The 15,008-nt window shown below is 44.4% G+C and overlaps 2 protein-coding genes and 1 long non-coding RNA gene across 4 annotated transcripts; 2 read left to right on the top strand and 1 right to left on the bottom strand.

Moving 5' to 3' along the window:
* The first annotated feature begins 1,642 nt into the window (after positions 1 to 1,642).
* LOC129591093 (uncharacterized) lies at positions 1,643 to 6,332 on the top strand. Of its 2 annotated transcripts, none has more exons than XM_055486619.1 (5): positions 1,643 to 2,157; positions 2,654 to 3,015; positions 3,509 to 4,165; positions 4,997 to 5,551; positions 5,849 to 6,332. In XM_055486619.1, exons 1-5 carry the CDS (start codon positions 1,667 to 1,669, stop codon positions 6,082 to 6,084), a joined length of 2,301 nt encoding a protein of 766 aa, XP_055342594.1. In that variant the 5' UTR covers positions 1,643 to 1,666; the 3' UTR covers positions 6,085 to 6,332. The 2 variants fall into 2 exon arrangements, with proteins under 2 accessions (XP_055342594.1, XP_055342595.1); XM_055486620.1 differs by having other exon boundaries at positions 3,527 to 4,165.
* Positions 6,333 to 6,482: 150 nt separating this feature from the next.
* Positions 6,483 to 8,050, bottom strand: LOC129591098 (uncharacterized). The gene is made up of 2 exons (XR_008690812.1): positions 7,912 to 8,050; positions 6,483 to 6,951 (listed from the first exon to the last, which is right to left on the bottom strand). It is a non-coding gene; the product is annotated as an uncharacterized LOC129591098 (long non-coding RNA).
* Positions 8,051 to 11,318: 3,268 nt separating this feature from the next.
* Positions 11,319 to 12,209, top strand: LOC129591074 (melatonin-related receptor-like). Its single transcript, XM_055486594.1, has one exon. The coding sequence runs from the start codon at positions 11,319 to 11,321 to the stop codon at positions 12,207 to 12,209; it is 891 nt and encodes a 296-aa protein (XP_055342569.1).
* The last annotated feature ends 2,799 nt before the right edge of the window (positions 12,210 to 15,008 follow it).

Below are 15,008 nucleotides of genomic sequence, written 5' to 3' on the forward strand. Positions count from 1 at the left end.
ATGCAACAATCACGCTACAAACGTCGTGGTTTATCATCAGTATGCAGCGCTAACCTGTGCTTACATAAAAACATCAGCTGTCAGAACGAGTCGACCAAGCTGCGTTTTTCCTTATATCACTGCTGTGTCGCTGCTTTGCAGCTGAATCATACTTAAACTGCGCGGCCACTGTGACTTCCAAACATGCAGAACAAAGCAACAACCATGATGCCACCTATATTTCTGTAATAACTAGCACAGTACAATGAGTACATTAATTTTGCATGAAACCGAAAAACATAGCTAGTGTACATTGTAGGCCGAAAGAAGCGCCTAGTTCTATAACTCTGACGGCACATGCGGGCTGCGTAGACGTTACCAACTGAGGCATAGAACTGTAATATAACTGTTTTAAACCATATTTTGATTACGTATTGCGATAGTTCCTCCAAATAACCCGCCGACTGCGGTGACCAAAACACTCGTCTGTACAAGTACAGTACAGCTAGTGCTAGTGCTAGTGTCCAGTATGATCGTGGTAATTCTGCTAAAATTAATCATCACTCGGGATAGAACGCCGACACCAAGTCTACAATGTACAGTAAAACCTGCGTACATTGAACACCTGCGGTTCCAGCTTTTCCGTTCAATGTAGACGCCTGTTCAATGTACAGAACAGCTGCCCCCAAGGGGACCGCCCCTGGGGGCAGTGGTTCTGTGCACTAAAGCTGCTCCTGAGGGCGAACGGACGCCGCCTCAATGGATCAATCCCGCTACCAAGCCTTTTTTATGCTTTTTTCGCGCATAACAAATCAAAAATCGTGTGGTGTTAAAGGTGGAACAAGCGAATGGCTAGTGAACTCTGGTCCGTTGAGCGCTTTTCTTGTGTTTTTTTTCGCTCCCAAAACCAGATTCTGGCGCTTTGTTCATTTTCGAAAGGGCTAAACATTAGTAAATAATTAGCTTCGTTCCAGCTAATTTGTTCAATGTTCACTTTAGAGAGATGTTCAATATACGCGAGCTCCCCCCTGTGTTATAGTCTACCCAACGCGCCGGTTCCGTAATGACCGTTCAATGTACACCAGTGTTTAATTTACGCGAGTGTTCAAAGTCACAGGTTTTACTGTACACAAATAATCTGGCGAGCTAGTACAATACTACTGCACTCTGTACTTGCGAACGGGTTACGGGAAAATGTCTTATGTTTCCGTCAAACTGCCAGGTGGAGGTAGAGTTGACCAAACGTTTTACTGGTTGTGCCGATATTCCCTTTGGCAACAGGACTTTGACTTTTTTAGTACGCTCTCGGAAAGCCGTAATCGTTATTTGCGCCACACAAGGCGTACAGATACTACTCATACGCTTTATAAGAAGAGCACACCATCACTTGGTAGCCAATGAGCTACGTGGTGGAAACGGAATATTGTCGATAAAACTGCAATCAAATTATACGCCTGGCATGAAGTTGTACCTTGCCTTAAGACTACCGGCTTCTGGACACAGCCAGTCAGCCAGTAAAAGTGGACTGCCCCACGCGAGAGAAGTTCAAACTAGCACGCATGAAACCGACATTAAACTCGTTTAAGTGGTTTCTAACTGATAAGCGCCCACGCTTCGCAGCATGTCAAGTCGGCATTAAAACAACCTCTAACTGCGACGAAATCACATCTTTAACCCTGAACACACCATGACCACGCTCCCACCGCTCAGCCACAAAGAGCGCCGTGAGGTCTCCGAACTCCCGGACGACCCGCCGCACCCACCCCCGTCGCATCCCCACATCCTGCACAATGTCAGTTCCACCTCCCTCCTCCCGCACGCCGTCTACCAGAGTCAGCGGGTGCGGGTCCGTCCCTTCTTTGTGCAGTGCAAATCCTCCAAGGTGGAGAAACGACCGTCCCTGCTCAGTCGTCTGCACACGTGGATGGTGTGCGGGAAGGATCCCTTCGATGTGGACTGGACCACGCCGGCCGGGAATCTGCTGGCCACGGCGCTGTTCCTGGCCGATTTATTCTCGGATTTTGCCGTGGCGTGGTACCATTTTCAGGAGGGGAACTACGGTTATGCCGGGATTAGTTTTATGATTTTTATCGTACCTATTATTCTGTCGATCGGGTATTACTCTGTTTATAAGAAATATCCATGGTATTTTGCGCATCCGTTCGAGCCGATTTACTGGTAAGAAAATCATATACGTATATGTCACCGCAATCAGGATCACGAGATTTACCGAAACATGTACCAAATCGCTTTAATGCATTTCCTGCAAAAATAAAACTGGAATAATGCCAGCTGCAGGTTTAAATAAAATTTTATATGACAATTTCTCAATATTTTGGTTACTCATCTTGGCATAATTATTTAAGGTACATATTAATTTGTTACAATACAAAAAACAATTACAATTAATCAGTTTGCTAAATTTGGTTACAATATAATTATGAGCTTGATAGTTCTCCTATCATTATTTTTTTAATGGAAAGTAGTAATATTTATTTAAGTTGTATTAATTTATTTGTCGTAGGTTTTGCACGAGTCGCTAGAATTTAAACAATTGCATAGATTATTATTATTGGTTTCGTTTTTTCGCCATTTAATGGTTTTGCAACCGGCAATTAATTGTGTATGCTTGTAAAATTTTTTCAGGCCTTAAAAGAAGTATTAATTTATTTAGGTTTAAGAAATCATATTCGGAGTATCGTAAGGTCGTCGAGCAGCGCAATGAAGATATGGGTCGCGAGGACGCCTGGCTGCATTTCCACACGGTGAAGAGCTTCCGTACATCCAGTTGGGCACGTGTCTCCGCCGTGCGCCTGCAAGTCCACTTAGCGGCTCTGCCGCAATTGCTCTTCCAGTGTTACACCGTCAACGAGCTACTGCACGATCGGGAACTAAAGCGGATATCATGGTTCAGTTGGATTTCCATCGGGCTATCCGTGATTTCACTGTCCATGTACCACCATACGCTGGCTCTGGCGCAGGAAAAAGTCATCGAGAAAGACCACGACCAAGACAATTTCACCAGGAATTCACCAAGTAACTGCCGTATGATATGTGGAGCTATCCGTTTGCTTTATACTGTAATATGTAAACTTTTGGCGGGAATTTCGCGTTTATAACACAGAACGGGTTTTAAAAAATTAGCAAGAATGCTGGTTGTTTTGTTGGGTAATAAATAGATAGTCAAAAGAACCAACCACGCGAAATTTTTCTAATGTAGAATTTCGCGAGAAAATCAGTTAACGAAAGGACGAAAATTTTTCAAAATTAACTGAGTAAGAATAACAGAAAATAAACAGAAATGGCTGAATTTTTTTATAATGCAAGTAGCGCGATTTCTGATGTTTTGTTAGCATAAAAAGGTTTTAAATGATTTTAATAACTAATAAGGAAACTGTTTTTTTCTCCGGTGACAAATGTTTAGTAAAAATGCAATTTTCTTAGAAACGTAAAGTTTGACGGGAATTAAATATGTACCGCGAAAAACTTTACAAAGCTATTAAACCGATGCATGTTTTTTGGCTAAAAGAAACCTGGGATCTCGCAGGCATCCTGCTGGACCTGGTCGGCCAAGGCGTCTTCGACTGCGTATACATCGTGTGTCGCGCCGTGGCCATCTCCTGCTTCTGCACCGTCCATCCGCCCTGGCTGAACGGCCTGGTCTTCCTGACCCTCCACCTGGCGGCCTCCTCCCTCCTCATCTACTTCGCCGGCCCCAAACTCCCCAACCAGTTCACCCCCGACTTCCGCCTGATCCTGTACAACCGCACCAATCACCCGGACATCCTCACCGCCGCCGTGGCCAGTTTGGTCCTGCCGCCGTTGATCAACATCCAGGAGAAGGTTAATATTGAGCTGGAGCGCTCGGAACATGCTAAATCTTCGGCCCAGGAACCGGCCGGGCATTGCGCCCGCATCAGGAGAGCGAGGTTCGCGAAGCATTGGTTGTCGGCGCAGGCGCGGACCTTCTGGGTGGCGGCCATGTTATTGATGGTGGAAACGGAGGCGATCTTGTTGTTCTGGGTGCGACTGAATCCGGATCATGTGCCCGGGCACGCGCGGATTGTGACCATGGCCGTGATTAGTGCCGCGATGTTGGGGGTGCTGGTTGGGCATGTCGTGTATGTGACCTTTATCTGTGTGCCGATTAAGCAGCGCGAACGACTCGTATGCATCCGGAATAAAGGTAAATAATCAAACTCGTAACGATACAATTTAGGTAGGGCATGCGGTAATTCCATTCCCATTAAACTACCGTCTCACTTCTGGATGACTGGATCCACTGATCAAAATTTAATCGTTGATGGTCAATTTTATCGCTGCTATGAAACTCAAATAAAATAATGTCAAAAAAAATGAATGACCCAATTCCAAAATTTGAAACTTACAGAATGCTGAAATTGCTGATGTTGCTAATTTTAAAACTTAGAGGAATGCCAGAATGTGAATTTGTAATATCTGATTTGTACTCACAGCTCTGTGCTCCTTACAGCAAACTTTCAAAATCTTCGGGTAATAACGCTGACTTCTAAGCACGGCATTGTGGTTATTTTTCTGTCCATTTCGATTCGCCCAATTCAACAACAGAATGTTCGCAAGCGCAGAAGGTTTCCGGGCAAATTTGCGTAAATAATTTGATGTAGAACGGTTCTGCAGTCAAATGATTTGCCCATATTCGCCCGGAAAAATACTACTCGTAGAACGGATGGAACAAATTGAACATATAAAAAATGGGCGTGGGAGCGAGCATTTGAATCCATGTATAAGGTACTGGCACCATGTATCTGACCGTTTTCCATCCGCTGGAATATGTGTTGGAGAGAGAATATTGTCCAAACGTCTTTGTAAAAATAAATAATAGTTTTACTGTCGAACAACGCGATACTGTGCAATTTCCTTGGCTAAGAGCGCAACATGTCCTTCGTTTAGCACCTTTGTAAACCAAAATAAATGGCGTCTCGCTTCGGTTACTGCAACCTGGAATATTTTCGGCAGCAATAGTGTTCACTCATTGCAGGCATCGTAGCGAAATGCTGGATTCTGGAGCTGGCCGACGTCCACTACAACTACCTTCAAGAACAGGTCATGCAGCGCCTGATCAACACCGGTTTCACCGTCTTCACCCGCAAAACCAGCAACATCGACTCTCCCAACCGCAGCCCCATCTCCCCGCATCCCGCTCTGTGGCGGGTGGGGTCCGTGGTAGACGATGAAGCCTACCAAGCCCCGCCCGATTACGAAGAGAACGCCCTGGTGTACGATCGGGACTTCCCGGCACGCGAGAGCAACTGCACCCTGACCACGGAGGATCTGACGTGGATCACGGAGACCCTACGGGTTGTCACCGACCAGCGAGAGAAGGGAGATGAACGCCGCGGGTCAATGAGCGGAGGAAAGGGCGAACTTGGGTTAAAATGGCAGCGGAGACACTTTTTCAAGACGATTATCCTGATGGAGCGCCAGTTGACAAAGAAGATCGCTCGGATGGCGCAGCGGCAGCTGGATGAAGTGGTGCGGTTCGGTGTGGTGTTGGATACGGAGGAAAAGGTCCCGTTGACTCAGGAATGCAAGCGTAGGTCGATTGTTAAAATGTCGGACAAAAATAAATGTTTCGCTAAACGCCCAGCGCTATTTGTGCGAATCCAGTACGAGCGTTCCCTGCGCTTTGAATTTGCTTCTGTCATATACACCTGTGAATATTTTATTCGATTTAGCACTAGTAATATCTGAACCACGGAGCGACCAGGCAGTTTTTTGCTTTTTTTTCTATTTTTAAATGTGGTTAGTCTGTCACAGTTATTCTAAATGCTCGATGTGGTTTGCTAAATAAACGTACCGAAGCTGTACTTGTGGCAGCTATACTTTGCAGGTTTGATAACGTTCTGGATGGAAGTGACCTTTCGAGCCATCACCCACCAACCGCTGCCGAACTGTCTGGAGGATATGCCGGCACACGATACCGCCTTGCGCATGCTAGAATGGTACGGGAATGCCACCCGGCGGGCGGAGCCGGAGGTGGTGACTTTTGTTAGTCCTGTGGATGATGATCCGGGATCGCGACGCACTAACGGCATTCTCAACAAGCCGCCAAGTTTGCCCCATTGAGGATTATTAATGCTTTCTTTATTACATGGATTTTCTTTAACATTTTTGTGTACCGTGGCGAAATAATATTACGGTACCGTTATTTGACTTTGTTTTAGTGAAGTCCGATTTAAGAAGAACAAATCATCTTCACACATGTGCAGTAAACTAATAAACCGTTACCATTAACTCCGTTATCTACATATTAGCCTGCAAGAGCCAGAACATTATGTTAAAACTGATTTTTATATTTCATTTTTCGGGTTATTTCCTTCCATTCCATCTTTATTTCATTAACTTTCACAAACTGCTCGCAATCTCTTGAACTTAGTCCGTGCCTATTACGCTTAAAGATGTTTTTAACGCAATAAAGAATTTTAACCCGTGCCTGTTACGCTTAAAGATGTGCAGCCCACCAATGAACGGCACATCATTCTTAATATTTATTTCTTCTCAAGGCTTTACCGCAGTGCGCTACCATCCTATCGGATCGAGTACAGGAACCAAAAGAAAACAATCGCGCTGAATATGTTAGACAAAATCCAGTACAAGGCTTATAAGGTGGCTGCTGCCACAGCTCACGACGCAAGACAACCCGGAAGTATCGACATTTAATGGAGAATGGAGATACGGCGCTAAACCAAAAACCAACCAACTGACAAGAGCGGATTCTGTAGCCAGCGCAGCTGTGCTGTAGACCCGGAAAAGCGTGTAAAACACCAGAAACAGAAGCAGCGAATAGCTAGTGAGGAGGGTGGAGCTACCCACCCTGACAGGCTCATACTCCGATTTCCGAGCATTAACTGGATTTCTGTTTGATGACAGGGATGGCATGTCCCTCCAAACGTAAGTTTTCGCCACATTCTCCTTTAGATGCGACGATGACACCTGCGTTAAGTAACGGCGTCTGGATGCTTCTTACACCAGTGAGCAAAGTAACTGTAATCTTAAGGCGATAACTGCTCCCCAAGTATGTCTTATATAAGCCTGGCGACACTGTAGCTGACAATGCATTTGTTCCGACAGTAATAACAACTAGTATTAAATTAATAATATTAAATTAAATTGTAAAAAATTAAATAATAACTTTAACTAACCAAGGAACATTTTGAGGCTATAAATTCAGAAAATCCTTGATTTTTTGCAGAAAGCTGGAAAACTATTTAGGATGCCTAAAAAATTATTTCATGTGCCAATGGGCGTGGCCAAAACAGATTTTTAAAAGTTAATCCTACACTGTGCTGTAGCCTATAGGCAGTGCACCGCATTATACTTTACGAGACTAATATAAACGTTACTGAACAATCTTCACCAGTACGAGGCCAGCTTACTCGTTCGAAATTTTTATCTGTGCTTCACAAGCGGCTGAGTTGGGAATATTTCTTTGCGTTTGGAGTCTTACGACTTCGACGTAATATTCGAGCAATTGCTAACAGAAATCAAAGTGAATCGTTTACTAAAAAAAATGAACTGCAAACTGTATAATCTCCAGAAACGGGAAACAGCTATTACAGACCACAAGCGAGCAACACAGATACAAATTTGAAACGAGAAAGCTGGCCTCATATTGGTACAGATTGTTCAGTAACGTTTATATTAGTCTCGTAAGGTATAACGCAGTGCACTGCCTACAGGCTGCAGCACATTGTAGGATTAACTTTTAAAAATCTGTTTGGGCCACCGCCATTGGCCATGGCACATGAAATAATTTTTTAGGCAACCTATATGGTTGTTCTAACTCTCTGCAAAAATTGAGGATTTTCTGAATTTATAGCCTCAAAATGTTTCCTGGTAAGCCAACACATCAAGGAATATTAAAAACTTTGGCGCTGTGCTTCGCACACTTACGGGCAGCCCTCGCAAAACAGGCGTTAGAATACGTCCGTCCATTATCCCCACATACCGGAAGATAAACTAGCGGGCAAGAGGTGGCTGTAAAAAAATAACCAGGGAAACGTTTAATTCCCACGACAAAGGGCATAATACATACTGGCGGTACTGTACAATTATTTCCGAAATGCAGCAAATGTCAGCAAACGACTAGCTGCGCCGGGGTATTTGTCTGTCTTCTAAACCGTGATAAGTAATGATTACTTATCACGGTCTAGAGAACGGACAAATACCCCGGCGCAGCTACATGGAGTCCCTTCTATCCTTGTAATTATCTTAACCAACCTGGTGTTGCTGGAACCAGCAACAGAATGAGAGCAATGGCAACACAGACATACATCGTGATGCACGTTTCTAGTTTGCTGATGAAGTCTTACGATCGGGGAAAGATTTTCAGAAAAGCGTTATTAGTATACGGTAATCGCACTATTGCAAACTTTCGAATTGCCAACGCCTGGAGAGATGCTATGAATGCAATAAAACGTGGTCCACGTTTTATATGTTTCGGAATGCAGAATACAATGAATAAACACAAATGAGGATTTTTTGGCGAGAAAGCGGTGAGTCTGAACCTGTGTATGGTATTTCGGCGAAAAGCGTCACACTGCATCCTGATCACCTTGAACAAGCGCCTGCGATGCACGACAGCACTACTGCATGCGGACAAAAAAATCTGACCGCTTGTGAAGCAGCAGACAAGTGGTATTCTACGCTCGCTATACATGGTTTTAGGAAAGGCTTTGTGCCGGTGGAAGCCTGTAAGCCTTATTTTTTACGATAATCATAGCCCTCACTATCAGCTTGGTAAGTCATGCTTTTACCGCTAACGCAAACTGTTATCATCGCGTATAGTTCGCCTTTTTCGATAACGGACCAAATTACCAGTGCATCCTGATTAAAAACGGATCACCGCATCCGCCACACGTGGCGCGTTACATGATGAACTGTGCCGATCGCCTCATCGATTAGCTCCATAGACTGATGTGTTAATTCGTTATTGGGAAAAGTTGGAATACTGGAAAGCCTGGACCTTTGTTCTGGGCTCTGTTATTTCGAAAAACCCTCTACTGCCTGTAAAGGCAGTTGAGCTACTGTGCGTCAGCTGCTTGCACTAGTGTATTGTGGAGCGCCACTGACTTAAGGGATTTGGCCCGGTACATAGTACTAAAATCGTGTACACTGACGGGAATATTCGCTTTCCCGCACTTCCAAACACATTTTTGGCTTGCTTTTAGACATTTTGTGTAGATAAATGATTTGTATACATAGGCGTTAAATCCGTTTGCGCGCGCAACATCCGGTTGCGGAGTTATGAGGGTAAAAAATTCTAAAAAGGTTAAACGCATTCAGATGTACCAAAAGTCTCATTATGGAGCGATCCCGTTCAAATTTCGAAATAATGCACAGTACGATGAAGATCGTTTTTCACCGATCCAGACTTCCACGATTTTTTGCAAATTTTAAAATGAATTTTAAAATTTTTGGAATTCATTTTAAAATATGCAAAAACTGCCAGAACAGCAGATCGGTGTAAGAACGATCTTCATGGTCATGTGCATTTACGTGCAAAATCTGGAAGGGATCGGTCCATAAATGAGACTTTTGGTAAACCTGAATGCATTTAAACTTTTTGGAATTTTCTTACCCTCACAAGTCCGCAACCGGATGTTGCGCGCGCAAACGGATTTCACACTTACGTATACAATTCTTTTGGCTACAAAATACCATAAGGCATTGCAGAAAAGTGTTTGGGAGTGCGCGGTAGCGAAAGTTCCCGTGAATGTACACGAATTTGGTGCTATGTACCAGGCCAAATCCCTTAAGGGTGATGCGTGACCCGATACATGACGCTAAATTTGGGTATCCAAAGAAACTTTCGTGCACTTTCAAACACGTTTTGGGATTGCTCTATAACATTCTGTAGCCAAATGATTTGCACACATAAGGGTGAAAACCGCTTTCGCGCGCAACTTCCGGTCGCGTAGTTATTTGCATGAGAGCAACAAAATTCCATACTGTATGCGCGATGGAGGCGTTGCCCTGAGGAAATAATACTTCTTCATAAAAATTAAGTTAACCTGTACCGTACGGTCATCATGCAGTGCGTGTATGACAGTGCTGGGGAAGACGAACGCCACAAAGTTTGCACATTTTGACAGCGAAAGCGGTTATCATGTTGCTGACGTTGGCAGAACTGTGCGAGCGCTGGAACTCCAAATGATATTTTAGGAAGCAAGCTCTTTCGACCGATAAACTAAAGAATGCCCGGTGAAACCATTCAAAGCGATCTAAGAAAAACCGCATTTGTATCACACCGACACGCTATGACCGAGTCAATATCCATTGCATAGACTGTTTTCCGGAAGCACGTCACTGACAAATATATAATCGTCTAAATTCCTGGAATTATTTAATGTTATCCTACTTCGCAAATTTGGCGGCGCTTTGCATGATCATAAGACAAAACGACTGTAAACAATGCTTTCCCCTTCATATCCTCTATAGAGGTGGTAACAGGTACACAGGTCCAATCATCCCATGTCTAAGCATTACGTATTGATCTCGGCTATTAATTCGCCTCCAAGGCACTGGAAGACATTAAGCAAGACGCTTTGCTGCATATTCCTTATTTTTAAGTTTTCTGTTCCAAAGGATTATCATAATACTGTAATATCCTACAATCATCACAATTCAAATGCGTTTGCATTAGCGAGGCAGTCATACTTAATATCATGAATTATTAGACCCCGTCAGTATTACGTTTCAATATGACGTTTATTTAATTTTTAAATTCTCCATCCATGACAAACCTACAGCCTTCTTGTTACGAAAAATCTGACCTTGTGGCTTGTATGACGATGTACTGCTGCAGATTTTGCGTCCAGCAGTTCGTACAGATATGCTGTGAAAACGTGGGTACTGTATAAGGTAATGCTGCCTAATTAGTGGTTAAATAACGCCGTTATGACAGGTTTCTCCATGTACACTCTCAATGCCAAATGCTGTATCATCCGCTCTAAAACGGCAGTATATTGCGTGATCGACAGAGATTAACCGTCACGGACAAAACTGCATATTGTATGGCTGCTGTTCCGCCAGCTCTTCTACTAAAGTGGCTCATTGTCCCATTTTCCGGGAAAATTTCAACATTATTGTTATTATTTCCGCAGAAACGGAAGCCCTCCAGATGGCACATCTACCTACACTGCGTCGGTTTCTCCGTTCTCATTTGCCAACAAGGAGCGTTACATGATACCCTATACGGACGTATAACTACCATGCTTCCAGCATAAATTCTTGCAGATTGTCTCCGCACTGTGGGAACAAGAAAATACGTTCAATCTGGGCGGTGAATAATTACCGCCATGAACGCCACGAACGACAGTTTTTTATTGTTTAACAGCACTAAATTTACCTCGACGCCCTCAACAGAACTGTTAACATTATGGGCGTCCTGGTACCTAACTTTCTGTTACGGAGGCGCCGTTTCCAACAGCCTGGTAGCCGGGTTAATCCTCGCCAACGTCCGGCTGCGTGCCGGTTGCGGACTGCTCATCGGACACTATCTTATCGCGCATGCCGCACTGTGTTTTCTCAGCTATCCGGCCATCGGCATCATGATTTACCAGAAACTGATGTTGCACTGGGATTTGGAGATCCGCTTCTGCGGCATTCTCATGTGGATCCACATGACCATCCGCTATGCTGGCAACTGGATCGAAAGCTATGTTGCCATAAATCGCCTCGTCGCGCTGTGTTTTCCCTTCCAATACCGGCGTTTTGCCAATCAGCGATTAGAGCAGTTAATGGTGATTGTCTTGTGGGTGACGGCGGGATGTCTTGCGTGCCTCGGGTGTTTTGATCTGGGCGTGGTCTACGCCAAGAGCCCGCTGGGCAGTTGTGGAATCTTACAGAAAGATGGTTTCGGTGTGTTGACCTTTGTGGTGGGATACTACGGTCCGCTGGGCGTGGCGGCGGCTGCTTACTCGGTAATCTACCTCAAGTTATTGCTGGACCGGCGAAGGCGGAAGAAGATCCGACAGGCAAACCAGCGGAACGGGTTTCAAAAACCGAACCGAAAACGGGTGGTGAAGGCTAACATGATGTTTGTGGCGTTTTTATGGAACAGCGTATGCTATTTGGTTTGGCCAATGACGTTGACAGTGTCGCCGGAGCTGCAGCGACAGCGTCCGTTGGTGGCATTGTTGTTGGGATCACTGCAGATGGTTGGCTACGTTACAAACCCGGTAACGTAATGATGTTAAATGAAACATTAATCAGGCTTTTCTATGGATGCTTTATTTGCTAAGGGAAGCAGCGCAAATCGAAATCAGCTTCGTAGTACTTTCCTGAACTCTAAAGCCAAGTTATATGAAAGAAAGCAAATAAAATTTGTAAGAGAATCTAGTTTTTGCAACGATTTTTGTTTCTCTTGTCTTCCTAGATACCTGTATGTGTTCTTTGATATAAATTTGCTATCAGGTCAGATGATAATCTTGATTTAGCGGCACTACAGACGGTACCGGGCTTCAGCTTGTTATCCATTTTATTGTCGCTGCCTCTCGTTGTCAGCCGGTTCCGCTCAGAAATAGCTTTTAGGTGAAATTATAGAAGTTCTCTGACTACAGCATAACGCGTGTTGCAGATATATATTAAAAAAAAATAAATACAGAAAGTGAGTTGAAGCGCTTACTTTTCTTGAAATTTTTTGTAGCTTATCTTCTTCGCAATGTGCGCGGAGTACCGGGCAGAGTGCGTACGGATATTTACCTTATTTTGGAGCAAGTGTATTACACGACGCGATACGTCAACATCAGCGCCCAATATCACGGCGATGGATGGAAATATTTGATTGGGACAATTCAATGCTAAGGAGGAGAACCGTTCCACGGCTTCGTTCCAAGATAAATAATGTTCAGGCCCTGTGGGTGACTTTTTCCAGGATGCGGTATCATTGGAATCTGGCTGGCTGCTTCTCAAAGCGAGGCAGATATTCGCCGGATATGGAAGCGCACTGGAACTGTTCTACGTTTTCCGATTGCGTGACTGAGAAAGGTCTGGGTTCTAATGCACAATCTCATGAAATCCACACTCTCTGCCTGACTTTGAACTTGTCGTCTGTCTGGCTGTGAATGTGATACCATCAGGCCGCAGCGGATCAGCTTATGCTCACAGCAAAGATTAACTGCATTTTTACGAGTACATTGCCATTTTGTTATTATGTAAACGACAGCGCAATGAAAGCGCTGAATATATAACTGCTGTATTCTGTGCTTAGCTGTCACGCGCAAAAGACGTGATGTCTGCACTCATATTTGCTTCGCTTAAACCCGCTGCCTCTATTACTGTATGGTTACTGGTCGCCAGAGAGCTTACGGTTTTCATACAACAACTGCAGTCAGTTTGTTTAAGGTTATCCTAATAATACAGTACTATACCAGGTCTAATCGTTTTGTAGGTACGCGTACTTAATTTACCTGCAAAGCGGAAACGTGGTAACTAACGCAAATTATTTAAGCGACGCACCTTGTACACAAAGATGGAGAATATATCCACAGATAGAACGAAATAGTGTGCGTGTAAAGCGCAAATTTTCCTTCTGCTACAGAAGAGGCCATCCGGCAAATGGAAAATCGGAAACGGCAAAAGTTATAGATTCTAGGCGCCCCGCGCTCAAGCTCAGACCGCTCAAACGCTTACCCTCAAAGTCTGACTCTGACCGCAACACTTCGACCACTAAAACTGTCCACCAGTAAAAACAGGTTCTTAGGTTTACATTGGATTTCCTATGTTCTTAGGTTTCATAGGTTGTTATGTCCTAAGTCCTAGATTCTTAGGTCTTTCTAAAGTGGCTAAGGTCACGTTTCTTATTTAAGCATTCTTACGTTTTCAAAAAATCATTAAAACAGAAAAATAACATAAGAAACCTAAGAATAACCTAAGAGACCTGAGAAACCTAATAAACATAAGAAACACAAGAGCAAACTCGCAATAACCTAGGAAAGGTTATTAAGGAGTGAGCTTAGGAAAGTACCTTTTATTTCCAAAAACGCGATAACAATATCAAGAATCAGTTTCGGTTGAAGAAATCAACAATTTCAACCGTACCAGTAGCAGAAGCGGCATTACCCCTTTGAACTGGTAATGAAATAATATTCTGCCTTAAAACTCATAGCTTCTTATCTCGCCGGTTTGTAACTCGATCCTCCTTCCGACTTCTTTGAGCAGCTTCTTAGCCGATGTACCAAAACTACCAAAAGTCTCGAAACCAAAAGCGGCAAACTCATATCGTCCTGACAGGAAGCTGTACTTCTTCATTTTTTCCGCTTCAGCATGGTCGGCTGCCGCTCCGGCCTTTACGCTGGTTAGGTCCAAGTGAGAGCGGGCGACAGTGTCGACGCAGGTTACGTCCCATGCTAAGCATAACCCTCGGGCCCAAGGGAAGGTAGTGATTCCATCTGGGCGTGTGTCGTTTTCGTAGTGCATACCTCTAGGCTCCGTTCGCGCGGGGATGCCTGCTGAACCCAAAGCCCGACGCAGAATATCGTTGATGCAGTCGTGTCTTGGCCTTCTTCCAGCTGAAAATTTGCAACTTAGGCCATGGTGGCCGTTAGCGGCGACATCGGTACCACACCTGCACTGGTGTTTGGCGGAAACAGTTGCGCCCAGACGAATGGCAACGGTGATGCGGAAAGATTCGTCGTCCAGGAGATTACCGATGGAGGACGAGGGTAGTGCGTGGGTCCATACACCGGACTCTGGTGTTGAAACAGCCAGCAGCCGTGTTTTGTTAGTGGCATCTGACGCTTCGTACAGCAGAGTTGCCTGCTCTGCTAAACAGTAAGGCGTATCCCAAGCACGTTGTAAATGTCTGCTTTCGGAGAGAGGCGGCGAAGCGTCGTCAGAGAGATAGCTCCAAAGTGCAATGTGGTCATCCGCGGCAACTCCTGTTGAGTGTGGCAGTAGTTTGGAAACCAGGCTACGGGTATGTCGTGTACGTTGCTTTCCTAGCAACTACTGTTTTACTTCTTACTTCTTTTTGCTGCACTTTCTGT

Source organism: Paramacrobiotus metropolitanus, unplaced genomic scaffold (assembly GCF_019649055.1).
Source record: "Paramacrobiotus metropolitanus isolate TYO unplaced genomic scaffold, Prichtersi_v1.0 Parri_scaffold0000044, whole genome shotgun sequence".
Classification (NCBI taxonomy): Eukaryota; Metazoa; Tardigrada; class Eutardigrada; order Parachela; family Macrobiotidae; genus Paramacrobiotus; species Paramacrobiotus metropolitanus.